At 43.1% G+C, this 27,159-nt stretch overlaps 2 protein-coding genes and 1 non-coding gene across 6 annotated transcripts in view; all 3 read right to left on the bottom strand.

Annotated features, from left to right (window-relative positions):
* FBXO40 (F-box protein 40) overlaps window positions 1-7,300 on the bottom strand; it is a 36,326-nt gene extending 29,026 nt beyond the window's left edge. For 3 of the 4 annotated variants that reach the window (XM_010370512.2, XM_030941711.1, XM_030941728.1), the window contains exons 1-2: window positions 7,169-7,300; window positions 6,948-7,058 (exon numbers count right to left, since the gene is read on the bottom strand). The gene's annotated coding sequence lies outside the window, so the exon portion shown is untranslated. Of the gene's footprint in view, window positions 1-6,947; window positions 7,059-7,168 lie in introns of those variants that run through there. The other variant, XM_010370511.2, reaches the window with a different exon arrangement.
* Window positions 7,301-9,066: 1,766 nt separating this feature from the next.
* On the bottom strand, window positions 9,067-9,169 carry LOC115892244. The gene has a single exon (XR_004052135.1). It is a non-coding gene; the product is annotated as a small nucleolar RNA U13 (small nucleolar RNA).
* A 5,638-nt stretch (window positions 9,170-14,807) lies between these two features.
* On the bottom strand, window positions 14,808-27,050 carry ARGFX (arginine-fifty homeobox). The gene is given in 4 exon segments (XM_010370509.2): window positions 14,808-15,410; window positions 16,677-16,825; window positions 25,470-25,586; window positions 26,948-27,050. Coding segments are annotated over 4 exon segments (972 nt in total).
* Window positions 27,051-27,159: the final 109 nt, after the last annotated feature.

Below are 27,159 nucleotides of genomic sequence, written 5' to 3'. Positions count from 1 at the left end.
ATATCCCATACTGTGCCCTCTTTGAGCAGAGAAAACAAGAGGAGCATCCAGGCCCAATGGCTTTACATTTCAGAGGATATAAATGTGAAAGGGAAGGTTGTAGGGTTAAAAAATATGCACTACGTAGGTCAGGTGCTGTGGCTTATGTCAATAATCCCAGCACATTGGGAGGCCGAGGTGGGAGATTGCTTGAGCTCAGGAGATTGAGACCAACCTGGGCAACATAGCAAGACCTTGTTTCTACTAAAAAAGAAACAAAAAAACAGCCAAGTGTGACACATGCCTGTAGTCTTACCTACTTGGAGGGCTGCCACGGGAGGACTGCTTGAGCCTGAGAGATTGAGGCTGTAGTGAGCCGTGATCATGCCACTGCACTCCAGCCTGGGCACCAGAGTGAGACTTCGTCTCAAAAAAAAATATATATATATATATATGTGTGTGTGTGTGTGTGCGCGCGCGCGCGTGTGTGTGTATGCACTACAATATGGTTTCTGATATTTACAATGAAATATCTACTAGATCAAAGCACTCAGATTATAGAAACTCTTCGCTGTGAAAAGGCTGACAAAAATCTACGCCTGAGACAGAGTATGGCTATGCAGGTGCCATTTCCCTTTTAATTTCTATGCCTTGTGTTCACTTTTTTTTTTTTTTTTAAGAATCAGAATCTCGCTCCTGTTACCCAGGCTGGAGTGCAGTAGCACGATCTCGGCTTACTGAAACCTCCACCTCCGGGGTTCAAGCAACTCTCCTTCCTCAGCCTACTGAGTAGCTGGGATTACAGGTATGCGCCACCACACCCAGCTAATTTTTGTATTTTTAGTAGAGACGGGGGTTTTGCCATGTTGACCAGGCTGGTCTCGAACTCCTGGCCTCAGGTGATCCACCCACCTCAGCCTCCCAAAGTGCTAGGATTACAGGCATTAGCCACCGCCCCGGCCCCTGTGTTCACATTTAAATTCTTGCTTCTTGTCTGAAAAAGCAGTATGTTCTATCCTCTTAAAAATGAACAAAAGTAGGCCGGGCGCGGTGGCTCAAGCCTGTAATCCCAGCACTTTGGGAGGCCGAGGCGGGCGGATCACAAGGTCAGGAGATCGAGACCATCCTGGCTAACACGGTGAAACCCCCGTCTCTACTAAAAAAAAAAGTACAAAAAACTAGCCGGGCGAGGTGGCGGGCGCCTGTAGTCCCAGCTACTCGGGAGGCTGAGGCAGGAGAATGGCGTGAACCCGGGAGGCGGAGATTGCAGTGAGCTGAGATCTGGCCACTGCACTCCAGCTTGGGCGACACAGCGAGACTCCGTCTCAAAAAAAAAAAAAAAAAAAATATGGTCGACACATTTTCTCCAAAATATGAGTGTTAAAGTTCCCCTGTAGGAGATAGCAGTCAAACTAATAAAGGTTAGACTTAAATAGTCCGAAGATCTATACGGAATGTGCTGGATGTAGTTTAAATGAAACATAGGCTGGTGGAAGGACCAGGTGTGTGAGCCTCAGGCATAGCTTGTTTTTTTAAAGAAATAGGGAAGCATTTAGCACCTGGCAAGGGGGCAGCAACTCGATTTGATGCAGATTGTGGTGCTGTGTGGACCACGCAGAAAGGAGTAAATTGGGCCCAGTTCAGTGGCTCATGCCTGTAATCCCAGCACTGTGGGAGACCAAGGTGGAAGGATTGCCAGTTAGGTGGGATGGCCTTGATGAAAGATCTGGAAAAGGAGTGGGCAAATTCTACCCACTTCTTTCCATCTCCACCACTGCCCAATGCCAGGCATCATCCTTGCTTACCCGGTATAGTGCAATGGGTTTATAATCAGTCTTACTCCTTCCATTTTCACCATGTCTCAATTCACACACCAGGTCCTTCCACCAACTCATATTCCATTTAAACTACATCTAGCACATCTAGTAAAATTTAGTTCTGTGTGAATCTTTGGAGTATTTAAATCTAAATCATATTATGTTCACTGCTAAGACAGGGGAATTTTAAAGCTCCTATTTTGGGGAGAATGGATTGGCCATATTTAAAAGCAGGAAGTGTAATTTTTAACAATTTACAAAACTAGGTTATTACTCCCCCACTTAAAATTTCCAGTGGATTCCCTTCACAAGGAAATAAACTCTGAAATCCTTCTCTTGGCCCATGAGGCCATGCATGAGCTCTCCCCTGCTTGCTCCTTTACCTGACCTCCCGCCCTTATGCACTTTGCTCTGGTCTTGTCACTTATTCCAGCACAGGCCCTGTGTATCTGCTCTTTCTACCAGGAGAATTCTCCTCTCGTTCTGTATTTGCACTGTGGACTCCTTCTTGCCACTTAGTTTTCTGCTTACATGTTACCTCCACAGAGAATCCTTACCTAGCACCCCCAATACAAAGTAAATCAATGAGCACTCCCATGAATAAGCTGATTTTTGACAAGTTAATCTCCCTAAAGCTAATTTATTAATTCAGAAATAGGGCTTATAGGCAGGTATAGGCAGGGCACGGTGGCTCACACCTGTAATCCCAGCACTTTGGGAGGCTGAGGCTGGTGGATCACTTGAGGTCAGGAGTTCGACACCAGCCTAGCCAACATGGAGAAACCCTATCTCTACTAAAACTACAAAAGAGTGGCCGGGTGTGGTGTCAGGCACCTGTAATCCCAGCTGCTCAGGAGGCTGAGGCACAAGAATCGCTTGAACCCTGGAGGCAGAGGTTGCAGTGAGCCAAGATCATGCCACTGCACTCCAGCCTGGGCAACAGAGTGAAATTCTGTCGTTAAAAAAAAAAAAAAAATAGGGCCTATAATAACTCATAGAGTTGCACAAGCATCAAATGAGATGAAATAAGGAGTGTGTAATAAGTAAGTCACTCTATGAGGAAGGTCATTCTCACGGTCAACTCCCTCCTCCAGGCCTTCCTGTGTTCCCATTGTCCTCCTGTAGCCCTTGTCTGGCCTTTCCATTTTCAGTCCCCCTCACTTCAATGTATCTTATATTCCACTGTCAGTTTGATGATATTAAAATTCTATATTTAAAAAATTATTTCCCCACTCTTTTAAGAATGTAAACCTCCACACTTCCCCCCACTTTCAGCCCCCTTTAATCACCATGAGCCATTCCTTAAGCACTTAGGAATTCAAATAGTACTGCTTTAGGACTGAAACTTTGTAGATGCCATAAAGACAACTTGAAGGCATCTTTGTTTCCTAGGCCAAAATTTGTAATTTTTATTGCTCATCTGGGTTATTCTGCTCATTAAGAAAAAAGGAAAGCATGGTCCTTGAGACTTGCCTTCTGTCTTGTGATTGACTGTGGCAGTTGGCAGAACCTGGCAAAGTTGCTGTGATGGTGAGAATGGTGAGAGAGGTTCCAGTGATGGGCACAAGTGTTGTTGCCAGCGAGGTGTGTGCAGGCAGTGGAAGGAGGTCTGACCGGAATATCAACAGAGGGTGATAATACCTCTTTAGGGCCCACCAAATGGGCTTCTAGGGACTGAAGGGTAGGTAGAGCCAACACTGCCCCCGGCATTCAGTCAACGAACATTGAATAGGATTGAATTGAATTAAACTGAACCATTAAAAAGGCAGCATTTTAAAAGCTGTGAGAGTAATTTGAAACAAATTTAGGAAGAAAGTAGAGGGATGTCAGATGTATGCTAATTGGGGCTGCTTTTTTTTTAAGGTAAAAAGGAAATCATTTCGACTTAGGTTAATGTAGGCCTCATTGAAGAAAAGATCTCAGTGGGCTGGATTTATAATAGATACTCTGAGCTCTGCCAGATTGTTTGCAGGCGATTAAAGTACTTTTTCTTTTAAACACTTGGCAGTCATAGAATCCGAACTCTGGATCAGGCAGATAATAAGAAATCTGCTATTCCATCACTTCTCAAACTTCAACATGCAAAGGAATCACCTAGGCAACCTTTTTAAAATGCAGATTCTGATCCAGTGGGGCCAGGGTGAGGCCTGAGACTTTTCCCTTGCAACAAACTCCAGTTGAAGCTGATGTTCTAAGGACCTCATTTTGAAAGGAAAGGGTCTGTTTTAACCTCCTTATTTCCTAGAAGAGATACTGAGGCTCTGAGAAGTGAAATGTCTTGTCTGTGCTCCCAGAGTGTCTGGTTCTAGTCACGTGCCTTTTTTCTATTGTGCTTTGAAGTTTTATTATGAGAGTCTGTAGAAATCACAGCACCACACAAAGCTACCTGAGTGGTGACAGCCAAGGCATGTTGGCAGCTTAGATGGTACCAAGGGCAGAGCAGGACGAAGCCTGGAAGAAGGAGGAGGTGATGACCAAGTGTTGCTGGCCAACAAAGTCATGCTAACACATATAGCAGGTGTATTTAAATCACTGACTCAAGCAAAAGAGAATGGGATTAACAGATAATAGTTTTAACATTCTTTTCTATAATTTTAAAGTTAGTAGGCAAACAGGGTTGATGTCAGGGAGATATTTTTAGGCAAGGGGCCTTCTCAGCACCCCTCACATGATGTCAGTGACTAAACTATTCTGCCTCCTCATGTGGCTGGCCCTGGCAATAATGATTTATTTCTGAGCTTTAACTTCAGGGAAAGTGACAAGGTTAAAAGTTAAAGGTCAAAGATATTTTTAACTCTTAACCTATTAACCAGCCAATTAATTACTTTAATTATGCATTGTTGACCTGTTTCTCTGCTATGGAAATATTTAATTGTAGGGAAAGAAAATTTACGAAGTTAATTATTAAAGTAATCTCTTTGCCTTCTTGAGATTTTATCACAATCAATTTGCTGAGGATAATTCCCACATTGGGTTCCATAATCCTTGGCTTCGACGCTGCAATTCCAGGACCTTCACTTTATCCTAAAACATAGCCACCCTTTTCCAGATCCATTCCACTTCACAATCTGATTTCTCCAGCTATACTAGAAATCTCTCTACCTTTATACTTATTAGTTATTCAATTAGCTAGTTAATTCTCATATCTGGTGCTATTCTATAAATTTATCAGTACTATTCTATTAAATTACCATTGTCTTGGTCAAGAAAGTGCTAAAGTAACTGGATTGTCTAGGGGTATCTGGGACTCAACCTGTCTGCTTGGTTACTTGTGAGCCAGCACACCCTAGTTTCACCAGGACAGCGCCCCAGCATACACCTTGGAGACCTTGCTGCTGTGGAAGCCCTGGAAAAATTAAATGAAGTTAGGTGATTATACACAGTGAATTTGTTTGTGCCCAGGAAACAGACATAATTATAACCCAGACACCTATAACAGAGTTTTGGGGTACATATGGAGGTTACAGAGACAGGCAGGAAGGAACCAGGAGTTAAGGTATCTGAATAGTTACTTTTGGTCTCCTTTTACTTGGCATTGGTGGCTTTAGCCTGTACACATCAAAGGTCAGAGTGTACAGAATCCCTTTTCCTGCATAGGCCACTTCCCAGGATGTCCTTAGCTGAACTTTGAACCAGTGAAAAACAAGAAAATAAACACTGTTCCCTTACCTTGCCAATTTTTAGTGCATGCAACACTATACAGTTATTCTAGAAGCGAGAAACTATCTGTCTATACGTATAACTTTTGATACCTCAAGTATCATTAGTTATTCTACTTTTATCCCTCTGAATATGCAAAATTGTTCAAGCTTATAACAATCTTTGGTTTTGGTGCATAAGCCTGTATAAGTGTTTCAACTTGAAAAATATTTCACTTATATTTCATGGATGCATTTTGGACTCAAGAGAGCTGGGGAGAAGAGGGCCACACTTAGAGAATATTGTTGGAGAATAAAAGGTTTTAAACTCTGCAGAGTTTCAATAGTACATACAGAAAATACAGTTGTGCTTGTTAACCAGTAGTATGACACAGCAGATGAAATTTTAAGCTACATGAGAATGACTTGCAATTAAACACAGCAAGTGTTGACTGGAGAAAAGATCACAACATTAAGACTTTAGAAAAGAGAAATTCTGACCAAGTGCAGCTGCTCTTGCTTGTATTCTCAACACTATGAGAGGCCAAAGGGGGTGGATCACTTGAGGCCAAGAGTTCGAGACCAGCCTGGCCAACAGGCGAAAACCTGTAGAGATAGGCGAAACCCCGTCTCTACTAAAAATACAAAAATTAGCCAAGCGTGGTGGCACAGGCCTGTAGTCCCAGCTACTCAGGAGGCTGAAGCAGAGGATCTCTTGAACTTAGAAGGTGGAGATTGCAGTGAGCTGAGACGGCACCACTGTGCTCCAGCCTGGGCGACAGAGTAAGACTCTGTCTCAAAAAAATAATAATAACAATGAATTAAATAAATAAATAAATAATAGAAATTCTGGGCCAGGCACAGTGGCTCACACCTGTAATCCCAGCAATTTTGGAGACTGTGGGGGCAGATCACTTGAGGCTGGGAGTTCAAGACCAGCCTGGCGGTTGAGGTGAAACCCCGTCTCTACTAAAAAAATACAAAAATTGGCCAGATGTGGTGTGTGCCTGTAGTCTCAGCTACTCGGAAGGTTGAGGCAGGAGAATCGCTTGAACCTGGGAGGTAGGGGCTGCAGTGAGCCAAGATGGTGCCACTGCACTCCAGCCTGGGCGACAGAGTAAGACTGTCTCAAAAAAGAAAGAAAAGGAAATAGAAATCCCGGGTTCTAGGCCTTCTACTTGTTTCCTCACCACCTCCTCCACTCCCCCAGATCCCTCCACCCATCACCATGATGTAACTTTACAGATATCATAACTACTCTGGTTGATTATAGAAGAAAGGACCTAAGCTGTCAGAAAGCAAGTGCCCTACCTGCTCTTGAATTGGAAACAGAAATTTACACACGGCTGGATCTCATTCTCAGTGCCTGCCTTTCCCCCACATCTTTACATAACTAATTTGCTTAACAATCCTCTTCCACAGGACACAAAAGTGATATGCGGCTCAGCTTCATCTGCATATTCACCTCTGAATATCCTCGTCATGGTGCACCTGCTCCTGTTTGAATGCTTACCTTAATGGAACGGGCTGAGTCAGCATCTGCTTGCACCTGAACCCTTGATTGCAACTAAGCGGATTGCTGGGAGGTGGCCGGGTTGCATCAGCTGCAGTAGAGGACACAGTTCTGTTGGGAAGGCAGGGAAAGGAGAGAAAACTTCAACAGAAGTAGTCCAAGTGTTGAGAGTTAAAAATAAAACGATATCACAAGGGGCAATGTGACCAGGCTCAGCTTACGACTTTTTCCTTCCCCTGTATTTATCAACACTCAGTCTCTCCGGGAGTGGCATTTAGCAGGGGAAACGGAATGGGAAGTGAAGTTTTATATCAATAGGTTTTCCTTCCCTAGAGGAAGAAAGAAAATCCTTTTAAGAAGGATCATTTTCAAGAGCAGCCTCTCAGATTCCTACATGTGCAATCGGCAGGCCCAGCTGTGCTGGAGGAGGCTGGCAGAGCATTCAGGACTGGCTGCTGCTCTAATTATAACCATGCTCCTCACCTAAACCCATCACTGGCTGAAGCAGCAACTTGTGTAAGTGACATGCTGTCCTGCTTCAGTTTCTCCTATCTCTTATCATGACAAGTAAGTGTCTGTCCTCCCCTGGTCCTCGTCTTTCCTAGGTGGCTGGAAAAGGGAGAGTTTGTAATTCAGAAACCAGGTGTAGAGTAAATCCAGTGGGAGAGAATTAGAGGTTGTAGGAGGCTTTAGCTGTCATTTAGTCCAACTCTCTCTTTTTACAGATGAGGAGACAGAGATTCAGAAAAGGGAAATTGCTCATCCAAGGTCACACATCTTGTTAGTGGAAGAGCCAGAGGAAAGCCCCAGAGAGCTTGTTTAACTCTCAGTCTAGTGTTCTTTATCTTATCACCTTCAGACAAACTCATTCAGGATCTTGTGGGGGAAAAAAGCATATAGAATCCTGGCTTTGGTGGTTTTTTTTTTTCTTTTTTACTTTTTTTTTTTTTTTTTGAGATGGAGTCTCGCTCTGTCACTCAGGCTAGAGTGCAGTGGCATGATCTCGGCTCACTGCAACCTCCACGTCCCGGGTTCAAGTGATTCTCCTGCCTCAGCCTCCTGAGATTCTGGGATTACAGGCACATGCCACCATGCCTGGCTAATTTTTGTATTTTTAGTAGAGACCGGGTTTCACCATGTTGGTCAGGCCTGTCTTGAACTCCTGACCTCATGATCCTCCCGCCTCAGCCTCCCAAAGTGCTGGGATTAGGTATGTGATTTTGACCAATTTACTTAACAATTTTCTATTTCAGTTTTCTCCATTGTGGAATGGCAATGATACTTGGTTTGACCACATGTAACTGTCAGTACACATAAGGCACATGAATGATATGTACCACATACCAAGTGCTCAACAATGCCAGCTGTTATTTGAATGTATTTGAATGTATTTTGACTAAGAGCAGATGTGCTAAATTTGGCTGTGATTAACAGCCATCGAATTAACCTTTCCCCTGGATTCTTCCATACATATATGTCCACGGAGATAAACTTATTTGGAATGAGCAAATAGCAGTTTAAAAATTATAAAAACTTTCTACACTGATCTTGAATCTTGAAACTTTGCTGAACTGGTTTATTAGTTCTAATAGTTTTCTTGTGGATTCCTAAGGATTTTCAAGATCATGCCATCTGTTAACAGAAATATTTTAACTTCTTTCTTTGCAATTTGGATGCCTGTTACTTCCTTTTCTTGCCGTTTTTCCCTGCCTAGAAGTTCCAGCACCGTGTTTAACAAGAGCGGTGAGAGTGGCCACACTTCACTTGTTCCTGATCTTAGGGGACAAGCATTCAGTCTTGCACCAATAAGTACGATGTTGCCTGTGGATCTTTGCAGATGACCTTTATCAAGTTGAAGGTGAGGAGTTTGATTGTTCTAGTTTGTTGAGTGAATCAAGAAAGAGTGTGAATCTTCATCAAATGCTTTTTCTGTGCCCAGCAAGATGATCATGTGGTTTTTGTCCTTTGTTCTATTAATATCGTGTATTACATTGACGAATTTTTTTATGTTGAATCAATCTTCCATTCCTGAATAAACCCTACTTGGTCATGGTATCTATCCTTTTTACATGTTGCTAAATTTAGTTTGTTAGTATTTTATTGAGAATTTGTTTTTTCAAGTCAGATGCATAATGTGCCAACATTGAAACAAGGTTCGAAGGTGGCACTCTCACACATTCACATGAATGCCCAGTCATCACGTTGATGAACTACAAAAGGACCTTAGTGAGGAATTTTGCATCTATATTCAGAAGAGATATTACAAGTTGAGTATCCCCAATTTGAGAATCTGAGTTCCAAAACGCTTCAAAATCCAAAACTCTTTGAGCACTGATGTGACACCATAAGAGGAAAATTCCACACTTGGCCTCATGCGATGGGTCTTAGTCAAAACGCAGTCAAAACTTTGTTTCGTGCACACAGTTACTTAAAATATTGTACAATTACCTTCAGGCTATGTATATAAGGTGTATATGAAACATAAATGAGTTGTGTGTAGGCTGGTGTCCCATCCCCAAGATATCTCATTATGTACGTGCAAATATTCCAAATGCAAAACACTCCAAATCCGAAACGCTTCTGGTTCCGAACATTTCCGATAGGGGATACTCACTATAGTCCGTACTTCCCTTATGGCATCTTTGTTCGGCTTTGGTATCCGGACAATATCGATCTCATAAAATGAGTTCCCTCCTCTTTTGTTTTTTGGAAAAGTTTGTGAAGGATTAGTGTCAATTCTTCTTTAAACATTTTGGTAGAATTTAGCAGTGAAGCCATCTGGAACTGGGCTTTTCTTTGTGGGAAGTTTTCAACTGTTAACTCAATCTCCGTGCTTATTATAACTCTGTCTTAGTCCGCTTTTATGTTGTTATAACAGAATACCTGAGACTGGGTAATTGACGAAGAAGACAGATTTATTTTGTACAGTTCTGAAGGTGGGAAGTCTTCCAGTCTCAGATGGAAGACGGAGAGGCCACATCTGGCCAGGGCCTTCATGTTTCATCCTCCCATGGCAGAAGGAAGAGAGAGGAGGAGGTTAGAGAGACAGAGAGAGAGAGAGACAGAAGAGAGAGAGAGGTGGGGGTGAGGATAAAGATTTTGGGGAAGAGGACTGAACCCATCCTTTTTATCGGGAACCCACTTCTGAGATAACTAACCCACTCCCACAATAATGGCATTAATCCATTCATGGGGGCTCTGCCTAATAACCTTTAAAGGTTCCACCTCTCAACGCTGCTGCTTTGGGGATTAAGTCTCCAACACATGAGCTCTGGGGGACACATTCATACTGTAGCAAGCTCTATTCACAACATCTATTTCTTCTGGAGTCAGATTTGGTATTCTGTGTCTTCCTAGGAATTTGTCCATTGTATTTATCTAATTTGTTGGCATTCAATTGTTCATAGTATTTCTTTCTAATAATTTTTATTTCTATAAGTTTGGTGATAAAATCTTGACTTTTTGTTTCTGATTCTAATAATTTGAGTCTTTTGAGGGGCTGTCAATCTAGCTAAACGTTTGCCATTTTGTTGACCTTTTCAAAGAACCAGCTTTTGATTTCATAAATTTTTTCTGTATTGCTTTTCTAGTCTCCATTTTATTTATTTCTGCTCTAGACTTTCCTTCTTTCTGTTTCTTTGGACTGCTATTATCAATTATTGAGAGTGTTGTATGAATATACCACATTTTAACTATGTATTGGTGAAGTTTTCTTAAGAATTTTAATTTTTGTTAAAATTTGTCTCATATATTTTGGGTATATGTTGTTAAGTATATACAAGTTCAGAGTTATTATATGTTTCAGGTTAATTGTTCCTTTTGTTGTTGTCTAATATACTTTATTTCTAAAAAAACTCTTTTGGCCGGGTGAGGTGGCTCACACCTATAGTCTCAGCCCTTTGGGAGGCTGAGGCGGGAGGATAACTTGAGCTCAGGTGTTTGAGGCCAGCCTGGGCAACATGGCAAAACCCCGTCTCTACTAAAAATACAAAAATTAGCCAGGCGTGGTGGCGTACACCTGTAGTCCCAGCTACTTGGGAGGCTAAGGCAGGAGAATTGTTTGAACCCAGGAGTTGGAGGTTGCAGTGAGCTGAGATTGCACAGTCTGGGTGACAGAACAAGACTCCATCTCAATAAAAAAGTTTTGCCTTAAAGTTTAATTTGACAGATATTAATAAAACTATGCCACTTCCTTCCTGTGTAAAACTATTGATCTGAGACCTTTTAAAAAAAAAAAATAAAGGCCGGGCGCGGTGGCTCAAGCCTGTAATCCCAGCACTTTGGGAGGCCGAGACGGGCGGATCACGAGGTCAGGAGATCGAGACCATCCTGGCTAACACGGTGAAACCCCGCCTCTACTAAAAAATACAAAAAACTAGCCGGGCGAGGTGGCGGGAGCCTGTAGTCCCAGCTACTCGGGAGGCTGAGGCAGGAGAATGGCGTAAACCCGGGAGGCGGAGCTTGCAGTGAGCTGAGATCTGGCCACTGCACTCCAGCCTGGGCGACAGAGCGAGACTCCGTCTCAAAAAAAAAAAAAAAGTAAGCATTTGAAGCTATAAATTTCCTTCTAAGCATTGATTTAGCTTTATCCCATGTTTTGGTTTGTTGTGCTTTTGTTTTTTTCAGTTACAAGTGTTTTCCAATTTTACTTATGATTTCTTCTATTTATTTATCTATTGAGACAGTATCACTGTGTTGCTCAAGCTGGAGTGCAATGGCACAATCACGGCTCACTGCAGCCTCGACCTCTGTGGCTCAAGGGATCCTCTTACCTCAGCCTCCCGAGTAGCTGGGACAATGGGCTCTGGCCGCCATGCCCAGCTAATTTTTTATTTTTTGTAGAGACAGGGTTTTGTCATGTTGCTCAGACTGTGATTTCCTCTTTAACCATTGGTTATTTAGGAATGTGCTGTTTAATATCCACATATTTGTGAATTTCCCAAATTTTCTTCCACTATTGATTTCTAAATTCATTCCATCATGTTTGGAGAACACACTGCATAATTTCAATCCTTGTGATTCTCCTGCTTCAGTCTCCCAAGTAGCTGGGACTACAGATGTGTGCCATCACGCCCAGCTAATTTTTTTTTTTTTTTTTTTTTTTTTTTGTATTTTTAGTAGAGGCAGGATTTCACCATGTTGGCCAGGATGGTTTCGATCTCTTGATCTCGTGATCTGCTCACCTTGGCCTCCAAAAGTGCTAGCATTACAGGCGTGAGCCACCATGCCTGGTGTATTCAAAACATTTTCTGTGTTCTTTTTTAAGTTCTGAAGTTTTCTCCACAGAGGTATTTTCTTCATGAATTCCTAGGTACTTGTACATTTTTCATTGAGCAGTACTTACCTTATGTTTATTTATTTTTATTTTTTTATTTTTTGAGATGGAGTCTTGCTCTGTTGCCCAGGCTGGAGTGCAGTTGTGCGATCTCAGCTCACTGCAACCTCCACCTCCCTGGTTCAAGCAATTATCCTTCCTCAGTCTCCCGAGTAGCTGGGATTACAGGCATGTGCCACCACCCCCAGTTAATTTTTTTTTTTTAATTTTAAAAAAATTTTTAGTAGAGACGGGGTTTCAATATGTTGGTCAGGCTGGTCTCGATCTCCTGACCTTGTGATCCGCCCACCTTGGCCTCCCAAAGTGCTGGGATTACATGTGTGAACCACCACGCCTGGCCCTTATGTTTCTTTATTACCAGTGTTCAGAAACGATACTAATTTTGTAGGTTGATCATGTGGCTGGAAAATGTGCTAAAATGTCATTCTAAAAGTTTTGGTTTTTTTTTGAGACTGAGTCTCACTCTGTTGCCCAGGATGGAGTGCAATGGCACGATATTGGCTCAATGCAAACTCTGCCTCCTGGGTTCAAGTGATTCTCTTGCCTCAGCTTCCCGAGTAGCTGGGATTATAGGCGCCTGAACCACGCCCAGCTATTTTTTTTTTTTTTTTTTTTGCTTGTTTTTAGTAGAGACACGGTTTCACCATGTTGGCCAGGATGGTCTCAAACTCCTGACCTCGTGATCCACCTGCCTTGGCCTCCCAAAGTGCTAGGATTACAGGCATGAGCCACCACGCCCTGCTTTTTTTTTTTGAGACAAAGTCTCACTTTTGTCCCCCAGGCGGGAGTGTGATGGCGCGTTCTCGGCTCACTGCAACCTCTGCCTCCCAGGTTCAAGCGATTCTCCTGCCTCAGCCTCCCCAGTAGCTGGGATTACAGGCGCCCACCACCGCACCCAGCTAATTTTTGTATTTTTAGTAGAGACGGGGTTTCACCATGTTGGCGAGGCTGGTCTCGAACTCCTGACCTCAGGTGATCCACCTGCATCGGCCTCCCGAAGTACTGGGATTACAGGCATGAGCCACCGAGCCCGGCCCATTCTAAAAGTTTGACTATTTATTTTGTTAGATTTGCAAGTTTACCATCTCACCTTCAAAACTGTTTTTATTTCTTCCTGTGCCAGTTTTTACACCTTTTATTATGTCTGGACCATTGTTTATATATATATTCATTGTACTATATATTAAAACTAGTGGTAATAGTAATTTCCCCTCAAATTAGGACTGACAGTCCCCTTAAAAAAAAAAAAAACCCAAACTCAGCCTGGGCAACATGGCGAGGCCCCGTCTCTGCTAAAAATACAAAAATTAGTCAGGCATGGTGATGTGTGTCTGTAGTCTCAGCTACTCAGAAGGCTGAGGTGGGAGGATTGTTTGAGTCCAGGAGGCAGAGGCTGCAGTGAGCCAAGATGGTGCCACTGCACTCCAGCTTCGGTGACAGAGTGCTGTCTCAAAAAACAACAACAGCAACAACAAAAACCCTAAAAATTGGAAACAAAATGTAAGTTTATGACTTCCTCTCATTAAAAGTGGATGATAGTGTGCTCACTTCCGCAACACATGTACTAAAATCGGAACATACAGAGAGAAAGTGGATGATGTTTTCTTTGGTTTCCTTGAAAAAGAAAAAAGTTTTTAAATTGGATAACCCAGCTGGGTGCAATGGTGCACTCCTGTATTCCTAGCACTTTGGGAGGCTGAGGCAGGTGGACAGTGTTAAGTCCAGGAAGTCAAGACCAGCCTGGGCAACGTGGCAAAACCTCATCTCTACAAAAAATACAAAAATTGGCCAGGCTCAGTGGCTCAAAGTTTTGTAATCCCAGCACTTTGAGAGGTCAAGGCAGGCGGATCACTGGAGGTCAGGAGTTCGAGACCAGCCTGGGCAACATGGTGAAACCCCATCTCTACTAAAAATATGAAATTTAGCCAGGCATGGTGGCACATGCCTGTAATCCCAGCTACTCAGGAGACTGAGGCAGGAGAATCACTTGAATCCTGGGAGGTGGAGGTTGCAGTGAGCCAATATCCCTCCACTGTACTCCACCCTGGGTGACAGTGCGAAACTCTGTCTCAAAAACAAAAATTAGCCAGGTGTGGTGGTGGGCACCTATAGTCCTCGCTACTCAGGAGGCTGAGGTGGGAGGATCACCTAAGCCCAGGAGGTCAAGGCTTTGGTGAGCTGTGATTGTACCACTATATTCCAGCCTGGGTGACAGAGTGAGACCTACTTTCATAAAAATGAAGTGGAAAACCCCCCAAACCACTGTCCTACTTTTAGAAACTCCAGGATAGTTTTGGGAAGGGAATTTTGGAGTCTCATTGGCCGTGAAAGGGACTAGGCAGGCTTCTCAGGGAGAATTGTGGGGCTGATTACGTAGTGCCCAGGTCTACTTGGAAAACTCTTTTTGCAACATTCCCATGGAAATCAGAGGCACAGACCCAGATGTTTGGGTTAAAATGAGACAAAGGAAAAAAAAGTCATGTACAAGAGGCAAGAAGACCTCCTTTCTAAATGGTCCATATTTATTAGTACTCTAGTCCCAAGTCTACCATATTGGAGGTTTTCTGGAATTCCAGGCTATCTGTTAGACTGTAGGCTTCACAGCCTTGGCTTGTCATACTGGGCCAGGTTTGTGCGGGAGATAGGCCTACAGCTGGACCAGCAAAGGTGCTGAAAGAGGAACCCTGTCCTCCTGCCTGGTACTTTGTGGGTGAGAGATACTGATACAGACAGTGGAAAGAAGAGCTGGATATCTCATTCTCATCAGGAAGATTGTACAGTTCTATGATTTGGAATATGTCATAGGCATCAGAGTACAAAGCAGGAACTGAGGCCACCAGCCTCTCCCACTGAGTATCTTGCATTTGGAAGTCACTTGTGGAACTCTCAGTGAAGGTAGAGTTCCATGCCTGATTGGAAGGGTCTAAGGGCTGAGGTGGAAGGGAGCTGTAGAAATCTGAGACCACAGGAGAAAAAGCATAAGGATTGAGGGATGTTCTGGGGGAGGTGGGCATGTTCTTCTTGGATGAAGGGATCTGGTTTCGTTGCTTTGCTGATTGCTGCTGCTGCTGCTGCTGCTGCTGCTTCTGCTGCTTCTTCAATTTGAATCGCCGGTTCCTAAACCAAACCTGGGAGTGGGGGAAGAGGGGAGATTGTGGGCTGTTCTTGGAGAAGGCATTTGAGGCTTCTCCTGAGTGAAAACAGCCAGGTTATAATCTTAATGTCCTCTCAAATCCACCATGACACTGGGCTCTGCAAGAGCAGAGATGGGCATGACTGGAGTCAATAGGAGGGATGAGGAAGATCAGGTCTGGGACCCCAGAAAGGAAGAGAGTGGGTGTGTTTCAGGGTTTGTGATGGGGGTTCAGAGACAGGGTCCTGAACTCTAGAGAAGAGAGGCTAGTTCAGGGATCTAGAATCTAGGGAGAGGTGAATAATTTGAACTGAAGGATTTTTAAGGATTATTTCAGGAGGCCTCTACTATAAGGAATACTCCAATAAAAATGTATGGCCGGCTGGGCGCACTGGCTCACGCCTGTAATCCCAGCACTTTGGGAGGCCGAGACGGGCAGATCATGAGGTCAGGAGATCGAGACCATCCTGGCTAACACGGTGAAACCCCGCCTCTACTAAAAATACAAAAATTAGCCAGGCACAGTGGCGGGCGCCTATAGTCCTAGCTACACGGAGGCTGAGGCAGGAGAATGACGTGAACCCGGGAGGCGGAACTTGCAGTGAGTGGAGATCGCGCCACTGCACTCCAGCCTGGGTGACAGAGAGAGACTCTGTCTCAAAAAAAAAAAAAAAAAATGTATGGCTAGTCACGGTGGCTCACATCTGTAATCCCCGCACTTTGAGAGTCTGAGGCGAGGGGATCACTTGAGCTCAGGAGTTTGAGACCAGCCTGGGCAACATAGTGAGACCCCATCTCTAAAAAAAAAAAAAAAAGAAAAAGAAAGAAGAAAAAGAAAAACATCATGGGCTTTAGCAGGCTCAGAGGTTAGAGGGAGTATTACTTGCCTGCTGGTAGCATTATGAATAAACAGATTGCAGGGCTTTGCTTAAAAAGACTCTAAGCGAGGAGTCTGTCTGGATGAGCACCTTTCCCCTATTTGAACTCTATAGTACAAATGTTAAAAATCTGATTTCTGGAATTTTAATTCTAGCAACACCATTTCTTATCTCTGTGGCCCAGTCACTTTGCCTCTGAACCTCATTTTTTCTCGTTTTTCAAATTGCATGAGTGAGGCCAGTCTGTCCCCAGTTTGATACCGTTTCAGTAAGTACTCAATGAAATACAATTGTGGGGCAGGGGTGGAGGGTGTGGAATTTCCAGGGTGGATAGGTGAATGTGGCTTGGATGGGGGTACCAAGCACACCACAGCGGATCAGACCTTTACTGTTGACTCCGGCAGGTTGAGTTTCAAAGCTAGTTTCTCCTGAAGATTTCTATCTGGGAACATGGTCTGGCTAAACAGAGCTTCTAGCTCTTCATATTGTTGGTGGGAGAATGAAGTACGTTCTTGATGCCTTCTCCATATTGCTTCAGGGCAGAGATAAAGAAGGGGTGGTTACATTTACATTACCAATCTCTCCCCCCACCAAAACAACAAAAACCAAAAAACAAATCACTATGGTGAATCTCCCATGCCTTTCCTCCAACCAGACTTAAGATCCAGAAAATGCAGATCCCAGGTCTTGATTCTGAATGGCTGAGCCCTGTTTAACAGTGCTCTATTCTCTGCTTTCTGAGATTTTGTCTCTGATAGGACATGAGTTACCTCTTCAATTTTCTGTGTACTCAGTCTGTTCACTCTGGAAACTGGCTCCCCTGAGTTTTAGTTTGCCTGCCTGCACTGAAAAGTTTTCTGTTTTACTTTTATTCTCTGGTACTCAGTCTTTCTACCCTACCTAACCTCAGGACAGAGGATAGTAGCTTCTGTCTTCTCATCTTTCTCACACGTTCGTCATTCTAGAAACTAGGAATATTCTGTGGAAGAGCTAGCCAAACATTTTTTTTTAATTATGAAATAGAAAAAACTAGGAATAAACCCCATGTCTTTGCACCTGAATATAACCCACTGGTCTAAATGGGTTTCCTCTCTTCATTTATTTGTTCAGAAATCCAGCCCATCTCATCTGGCAAATAGGATTTTTCTTTCTTTCTCTCTGTCTCTCTTTTTTTAGAGACAGGATCTTGCTCTATTGCCCAGGCTGGAGTGCTGTGGCATGATCATAATTCATTGCAACCTTGAATTCTTGAGCTCCTGCAATCCTCTGGCCTCCTCCTCCTGAGTAGCTAGGACTACAGGCACTATCATCACTCCTGGCTAATTAAAAAGCATTTTTTTCTGCTGAGCACGGTGGTTTACGTCTGTAATCCCAGCACTTTGGGAGGCCAAGGCGGGCGAATCATGAGGTCAGGACATCGAGACCATCCTGGCTAACATGGTAAAACCCCGTCTCTACTAAAAATACAAAAAATTAGCCGGGCATGGTGGCAGGCGCCTATAGTCCCAGCTACTCGGGAGGCTGAGGCAGGAGAATGGTGTGAACCCGGGAGGTGGAGCTTGCAGTGAGCCGAGATCACACCACTGCACTCCAGCCTGGGCGACAGAGCAAGACTCCGTCTCAAAAAATAAATAAATAAATAAAAATAAAGATACAAAAATAAGCTGGGCATGGTGGTACGCTCCTGTAATCCCAGCTACTCGGTAGGCTGAGGCAGGGGAATCACTTGAACTTGGGAAGCAGAGGTTGCAGTGAGTTGAGATCGTGCTACTGCACTCCAGCCTGGGCGACAGAGCAAGACTCCATCTCAGAAAAATAAATAAATAAATAAATAGAGTTTGGAAATAGACACACTTCAGCAACTGGACTATCCAAACTGCTACAGTCTCAGGGAACACATATGTCCATTATTATTAGAAAATTTGGGTTGGGCACTGTTGCTGACAACAGTAATTTCAGCATTTAGGGAGGCGGAGGCAGGAGGATAGCTTGACCTCGGGAGTCAAGACCAGCCTGGACAACATAGTGAGACCCCCATTCTCCACAAAAAGAAAAAAAAAGAAAGGAGAAAATTGGGCAAAACATAAATGTCTGTTTATGTGGAGAGTCTCAGTTTTCAAATTTATAAAATAAAAGAATAGCTTTATTTTACTGAGTCCCTTCATAGATTATGTACAATGATACCTTATTTTCCTCTTCCTTTTCTCTTTGTCCTACATTTATTTCATTTATTTCCAACCACACTTTTTTTTTTTAAATGTTTGAGACAGAGTCTCACCGGAACGCCCAGGCTAGAGTGCAATGGCTCAATTTCAGCTCACTGTAACCCCCACTTCACAGGTTCAAGCACTTCTCCTGCCTCAGCCTCCCAAGTAGCTAAGACTACCGGCACTCGCCACCATGCCGGCTAATTTTTTATTAGAGACGGGGTTTCACCATATTGGCCACACTGGTCTCGAACTCCTGTCCTCAAGTGATCCACCCACCTCGGCCTCCCAAAGTGCTGGGATTACAGGTGTGAGGCACCGTGCCTGACCCAACCACGCCTTCTTATATTGAGCCAGAGAGCGACACTCTGAAGTGATGATGCCCCAGCCTCAAGAGGCCATGCATGCTTCTGTGCTCGCTCTCATGCCTGCCCCCCCCCCCCCACCTACTCTCTCTCGTTCCAAGCCTGGACTAGCCTGCTAGAGGATGAGAGACTATAGCAAAAAGAGCTCATAATCTGCAACATAGGCTACTTTAAACAAGTTTACAGCTAGTCAGCACTTAAGATGCCAGAGATGCCAGCCAACATCAGAACTGGACAGCTGGCTTGTAGATTTTTTTTTTTTTTTTTTTTTGAGACTGAGTCTCGCTGTCGCCACTGCTCTGGAGTGCAGTAGCACGATCTTGGCTCACTGCAATCTCTGCCTCGGGTTTAAGAGATGCTCTTACATCAGCCTCCCAAGTAGCTGTGACTACAGGCACGCACCACCATGCCCAGCTAATTTTTGTATTTTTAGTAGAGATGGGGTTTCATCAAGTTGGCCAGGATGGTCTCGATCTCTTAACCCCACGATCTGCCCGCCTCGGCCTCCCAAAGTGCTAAGATTACAGGCGTGAACCACTGCGTCTGGCCTGGCTTGTAGATTTATAAACAACAACAAATGCTTATTTTTTTAAACCACTGAAATTGTATGAAACAGCAATGACTAATTTGTACATACATTTGGTCTTCAAACGTATCAGTTTTCTGAACTTCCTTCTGTTCTCTCAATTCTCACCATGTTCCTGCAGCCTGTATTTCCACGTTACCATTCTGCTGGGGATTTTCTGCAAATTCTTAGCCATGTACTGTGTGAGGTGTAAGGAATAACAATTCTGTTTGATATGTAACATATTCTTCCACATCTCCTAAATCTGGGGTCCCTAATCCCTGGGCCACAAACCGGTGTGGGTCCATGGCAGGTTAGGAACCGGGCTGCACAGCAGAAGGTGAGCGGCAAACGAGTCAGCGAAGATTCATCCGTATTTACAGTTGCTCCCCATAGCTCACATTACTGCCAGAGTTCCGCCTCCTGTCAGATCAGCCCGTGGCGTTAGATTCTCACAGGAGCATGAATCCTATTGTGAACTGCACAGGTGAGGGATCTAAGTTGCGTGCTCATTATGAGAATCTAATGCCTGGTGATCTGTCACTGTCTCCCATCACTCACAGATGGGAGCATCTGGTTACAGGAAAACAAGCTCAGGTCTCCCACTGATTCTATATTATAGTGAGTTGTATAATTATTTCATTATATGTTACAATGTAATAAAAATAGAAATAAAATGCACAATAAATGTAATGCCCTTGGATCATCTCAAAACCACCCCCCCAACCAGTCCATGGAAAAACCGTCTTCCATAGAACCAGTCCCTGGTGCCAGAAAGGTTGGAGGCTGCTGCCCTGAATGCTTCTGGAAAGAGCTTTTCATACCTTGCAGTAAATATATATATTTTACAAGATGGGATCTCACTATATTTCCTAGGCTGGTCTTGAACTGGGTTCAAGTGATCCTCCCACCTTGGCCTCCCAAAGTGCTGGGATTACAGGTGTGAACCACTATGCCTGGCCTCTTTCAGTAAACATCTATTCAGCACCCACTGCATGCTGCCATGCTAAGTTCAATAGTAGATGATAGGATGAGTATGAAACAGCATGCTGGGATAGCATAAGGCATCACAGTGCTTCAGGCCAAAAATAAGTAATAATAATCAGAATTTTTATGTTCTTCTCTCCCAGAGCAATGCAAAGTTGTTTTGTTTTATTTTTAAGGAAGCCAAATGGGCTAGAATGCCTTCTAACAAAACATCCCCTAAATAGGTAACATGTGAAGCACTTTGGTATTGGTGCCAAAAAAGCAAATTTAGCGGTGGGGCACAGTGGCTCACGCCTGTAATCCCAGCACTTTGGGAGGCTGAGGTGGGCGGATCCCCTGAGGTCGGGAGTTCGAGAGAGTCTGACCAACACGGAGAAACCCCGTCTCTACTGAAAATACAAAAATTAGCTGGGCATGGTGGCACACCCCTATAATCCCAGCTGCTTGGGAGGCTGAGGCAGGAGAATTGCTTGAACCTGGGAGGTGGAGGTTGTGGTGAGGTGAGATCGTGCCATTGCACTCCAGCCTGGGCAACAAGAGCAAAACTCCATCTCAAAAAAAAAAAAAAAAAAAAAAAAGCGAATTTAGCACTAGAATAGAGAATAGAAATAATAAAAACATGAGCATAGGCTGGGCGTGGTGGCTCATGCCTGTAATCCCAACACTTTGGGAGGCCAAGGTGGGCGGATCACGAGGTCAGGAGATCGTGACCATTCTGGCTAACACGGTGAAACCCCGTCTCTACTAAAAACACAAAAAATTAGCCAGACGTGGTGGCGGGTGCCTGTAGTCCCGGCTACTCGGGAGGCTGAGGCAGGAGAATGGCGTGAACCTGGGAGGCGGGAGCTTGCAGTGAGCCGAGATTGTGCCACTGCACTCCAGCCTGGGCGACAGAGCGAGACTCCGTCTAAAAAACAAGACAAAACAAAACAAACAAACAAAATGAACGTAGATGGAAAGATGACATTTCCAGTCAGTAGAAACAGAAAAAGTGACCATTAATGTACAAGAAAATTAACTTTATTTATTTATTATTTTTTTTTGAGACGGAGTCTCGCTCTGTCGCCCAGGCTGGAGAGTGCAGTGGCACCATCTCAGCTTACGCAAGCTCCGCCTCCTGGGTTCAAGCCATTCTCCTGCCTCAGCCTCCCCAGTAGTTGGGACTACAGGCGCCCGCCACCATGTCCAGCTTTTTTTTGTATTTTTAGTAGAGACGTGGTTTCACTGTGTTAGCCAGGATGGTCTCGATGTCCTGACCTCGTGATCCGCCCGCCTCGGCCTCCAAAGTACTGGGATTACAGGCGTGAGCCACCATGCCCAGCCAAAAATTAAAAATTTTAATTCACAACATTCAAAAGCAGTTACAGATGGGCTCAAAAGCTGATTTTTGAAGTTTATATTGAAATAAAATAAAAATTCTTTTAACAAAATAAAATGCATCTGAGTAGAGAAAATATTGCAACATATACGAATGAGAAAAGAAAAATATTTCTATTTTATGAGGAATTTGAACAAAATAAGAAAAACAAATTCCATCATAACATTGAATCAAGGGCATGAAAAAGTAATATCTAGAGGAGAGAGTATAAATTATTTTGTAAATGGTGAAAAATGTTCTTCACTAGTCATTTATAATATGTAAATTAATTCAATAATGAGTTATTTTTTTCCCAAAATATTGGCAAAAATGTTTAGTTATAAATCAAGACTTATTAGTAAAGTGGGGCATGTATGCCCTTATTTATTGTTAGTAGGAATACAAATTGGTACAGAATTTGAGAGGAATGTAATATCTTTCATTTTAATATATTTAATACCATGGAACCCAGAATACTTATAGAAGAATTTTAAACAATCAGTGGGAGACTGATGAAATATTTACATACTCATAGTTTGGAAGAGTAGGCAGTTGTATATATTTATATATATATATGTTTTAATGTGGCAAAATAGTTAACTATCTTAACTTTACTTAAATCTACCTAATAAATATACTTAAATCTACATAAGTATATTTATTATGTATTACTTAAGTGTACATATTTACATATACTTGAGTATACATAATTATACTTAAATCTACCATCTTAACCATTTGCTAGCATACAGTTCAGTAGTGTTAAGTACATTTACATTTTTGTGTATGTAATCTCCAGAACTCTTTTCATTCTGCACAACTGAAACTCTATACTCATTAAACAACTCTCATTCCCCTCTCCCCCCAGTCACTCACAACCAGCATTCTACTTTCTGTCTCTGTGAATTTGTCTACTGTAAGTGCCTTATAAGTGGAATAATACTTTTTGCGACTGGCTTATTTCACCTAGCATAATGACCTCAAGGTTTATCCATGTTGCGGCATAGCAGGGTTTTCTTCCTTTTTAAGATGAATAATATTCCACTGTATGCATATACCACATATGAATGAAATATCCATTCATCCATCAATGGATATTTGGATTGCTTCCACCTCTTAGCTGTTATTGTGAATAATGCTTCTATGAACATGGGTGTGTAGATATCTCCTTAAGACCCTGCCGCCACCTCCCCCTCCTCCTTCTCCCCTTCCTTCTTCTCCCTTCTTTCTTCTTTTTTTGAGATGAGGTCTCTCTCTGTTGTCTGGGCTGGAGTGTAGTGACATGATCATAGCTCACTGTAACCTCAAACTCCTGGGCTCAAGCAATCCTCCCACCTCATCCTCCACAGTAGCTAGGACTACAGATGTGCACCACCATGCTTGGATAATTCTTTTGAGAGATGGAGTCTCACTATGTTGCCCAGCCTGGTCTCAAACTCCTGCTTTGGCCTCCCCAAGTGTTGGGATTATAGGTGTGAACCACCATGCCCAGCATAGACCTTGCTTTCGATTCTTTTGGGTATATACCTCTAAGGGAAATTGCTGTATCATATGGTAAGTCTATTTTTAATTTTTGAGGTACCATCATCCTGTTTTTCACAGTGGCAGCACCATTTTACATTCCTGCAAGCATTCTAATTTCTCCCTATCCCCACTGATACTTGTTATTTTCTGTTTCTTTGATAGTTGTCATCCTAAAGGGTGTGGTTTTGATTTTCTTTCCCCTAATAATTAATGTTGCTGAGCATCTTTCCTGGATTTGTCCATTTGTATATTTTCTTAGGAGAAAGATCTATTCAAGTTTTTGCCTTTTTTTTTTTTTTTTTTGAGACGGAGTTTTGCTCTCGTTGCCCAGGCTGTAGTTCAATGGTGCGATCTTGGCTCACCGCAACCTCCACCTCCTGGGTTCAAGTGATTCTCCTGCCTCAGCCTCCCGAGTAGCTGGGATTACAGACATGCACCACCACACCTGACTAATTTTGTATTTTTAGTAGAGACGGGGTTTCTCCATGTTGTCAGGCTGATCTTGAACTCCTGACCTCAGGTTTTTGCCCATTTTTAATTGGATTTTTTTTTATTGTTGTTGAGTTCTAGTTTTGTATGTATTATAGCTATTAACCCCTTATTAGATAAATGATAAATGCTTTGCAAATATTTTCTCCCACTCCATAGTTTGCCATTTTACTTTTTTTTTTCTTTTTTGAGACAGAGTCTCTCTCTGTCACCCAAGCTGGAGTGCAGTGGCATGATCTCTGCTGCAGTCTCCGTCTCCCAAGTTCAAGCGATTCTCTCACCTCAGCCTCCCAACTAGCTGGGACTACAGGCGACTGCCACCACGCCTGGCTACTTTTTGTATTTTTAGTAGAGATGGGGTTTCACCATGTTGGCCAGGCTGATTTAGAACTCCTGACCTCAGGTGGTCCACGCATCTCGGCCTCCCAAAGTGCTGGGATTACAGGCATAAGCCACCATGCCCGGCCCCATTTCACCCTTTCGATTGTGTCCTTTAATCATACAAGTTTTTATTTTTAATGTAGTCTAATTTATCTATTTATATTTTGTTGCCTGTGCTTTTGGTGTCATATCCAAGAAGCCATTGCTAAATCAAATGTCATAAAGCTTTTCCCCTATGCTTTTTCTCAGAGCTTTGCAGTTTTAGCTTTTGTGTTTAGGACTTGATCCATTTTAATTTTTGCGTGTGGTAAGATAAGGATCCAGCATCATTCTTTTGTATATGGATATTCAGTTTTCCCAGCACCATTTGTTTCAGAGACTGTCCTATCCCAACTGATTGGCCTTAGCACCCTTGTTGACTATATATGTGCAAAGATGTATTCCTGGACTTTGTTCTCTTCTGTTGGTCTATATATCTGTCTTGATGCCAGCATCACACTCTTTGATTACTGTAATTTGTAATAAATGTTGAGATTACATAATATGAGGCCTCCAGCTTTGTCCATCTGTTCATCTTTTTCAACATTATTTTGGCTATTTGGGATTCCTTGAGACTTTATATAAATTTTTGGATAGACATTTTTAGTTTCTGCAAAAAGCACCATTGGGATTTTTATAGGGATTGCATTAAATCTGTAAATTGCCTAGGTAGTATTGACATACTAATAATATTAAGCCTGACCGGGCACTGGTGGCTCACACCTGTAATCCCAGCACTTTAGAAGGCTGAGGCTCATGGATCACCCAAGGTCATGAGTTCAAGACCATCCAGCCTGATCAACATGGTGAAACTCCCTCTCTACTAAAAATACAAAAATTAGCCGGGTGTGGTCACGCATGCCTGCAATCCCAGCTATTTGGGAGGCTGAGGCAGGAGAATCACTTGATTCTAGGAAGCGTAGGTTGCAGTGATCCGAGATCGTGCCATTCCACTCCAGCCTGGGCGACAGAGTGAGACTCTGTCTCAAAAAAAAAAAAAAAATAAGAATAATAATAATAATAAGCCAGCCAGTCTTGGTGGCTCATGCCTGTAATCCCAGCACTTTGGGAAGCAGAGGCAGGCGGATCACAAGGTCAGGAGTTAGCCGGGTGCGGTGGCTCACGCCTATAATCCCAGTACTTTGAGAGGCCAAGGCGGGTGGATCACCTGAGGTCGGGAGATCGAGACCATCCTGACTAACATGGTGAAACCCCATCTCTACTAAAAATAGAAAAAATTAGCCAGGCGTGGTGCCACATGCCTGTAATCCCAGCTACTCAGGAGGCTGAGGCAGGAGAATCGCTTGAACCCGGGAGAGAGAGGTTGCAGTGAGCTGAGATCGCACCATTGCACTCCAGCCTGGGCAACAAGAGCGAAACTCCATCTCAAAAACAAACAAACAAACAAAACCCCAAAGGTCAGGAGTTTGAGACCAGCCTGGCCAATGTGGTGAAACCTCATCTCTACTAAAAATACAAAAAAAAAAAAAAAAAATTAGCCAGGCATGGTGGTGCATGCCTGTAGTCCCAGCTACTTGGGAGGCTGAGGCAGAAGAATCACTTGAACCTGGGAGGCGGAGTTTGCAATGAGCCAAGATCACAACGTTGCACTCCAGCCTGGGTGACAAAGCAAGACTCCATCTCAATAATAATAATAATAATAATAATAGTAATAATAATAATATTAAGCCTTCCCATTTATGCACGTGGAGTGTCTTTCCATTTGTATCTTTAATTTATTTTATTTTGTTTTTGAGACGGAGTCTCGCTCTGTCACCCAGGCTGGAGTGCAGTGGCCGGATCTCAGCTCACTGCAAGCTCTGCCTCTCGGGTTTATGCCATTCTCCTGCCTCAGCCTCCCGAGTAGCTGGGACTACAGGCGCCTGGCACCTCGCCCGGCTAGTTTTTTATATTTTTTAGTAGAGACGGGGTTTCACCATGTTAGCCAGGATGGTCTCGATCTCCTGACCTCGTGATCCGCCCGTCTCGGCCTCCCAAAGTGCTGGGATTACAGGCTTGAGCCACCACGCCCAGCCACATGTATCTTTAATTTATTTCAGCAACATTTTATAGTTTTCAATGGACAAGTCTTTCACATCCTTGGTTAAGTTTATTTCTTAGTACTTAATTATTTTTGATGCTATTGTAAATGGAGTTATTTTCATAATTTTCTTTTCTGATTGTATATTATTAGTGTATAGAAAAACCACTGATTTGTATACAGTTTTACATATTTTTAAAGGTAAGCATTGTATACAAACAATGTTTGGAAAACCTCCAGGGTAAAATATCAAATAACAAATACATGTTTCAGAGCAATTCACTAAGATCCACCTTATGTAAATAAATCTTTTTATACATGTATACACTACTACTCTGAATAATGAACTTTTCTTAAAATTTTAATTTTCCCACTATATTGGGCCGCAATATACCTGCCTTGGAAAAGGAGATTTCTCAATTTCTATCTCTCTATGCTTCAGATGTTTTCTCCTAGAAAAACATTCTCACTTGCTCTACATATTATATTCTTAGCTTATCTCTCGTAATTTGAATCAACCATGGGCCAAAGGCCCATTTGATTTGAAATGTATTTCTCCTTTTATAATGGGAAGACTTTTTGAATAGATTTTTAGCAACAATCAACAGCTGCCTTAAAACAAATGCAAAATGCAATTACAGGGCTGCATAAGAAGGGGGCAGTAGAGAGGGAAAGAGGAGAAAGAAGGATGATACTCACTGGGACTAGCTGGATCCTGCGGTTGTATCACCTTCATGTTGGGATCTTTCCTGTTGATGAAAGGGTCTGGCTGGGGATTCCCTGGGGCCATTCTGTTCATCATGGTGTCTGAAATCTGAGATGGAAGGCCTATGAGATAGGGAATGCTGATGAGGAATTCATTCGCAGGATAGCAATGCTTTCAAGGAGCCTGAGCTTGCTGTATTACCTCT

The sequence above is a fragment of the Rhinopithecus roxellana genome, chromosome 1, assembly GCF_007565055.1.
Source record: "Rhinopithecus roxellana isolate Shanxi Qingling chromosome 1, ASM756505v1, whole genome shotgun sequence".
Taxonomy (NCBI): Eukaryota; Metazoa; Chordata; class Mammalia; order Primates; family Cercopithecidae; genus Rhinopithecus; species Rhinopithecus roxellana.
This window is presented reverse-complemented; position numbering and strand designations above follow the sequence as displayed.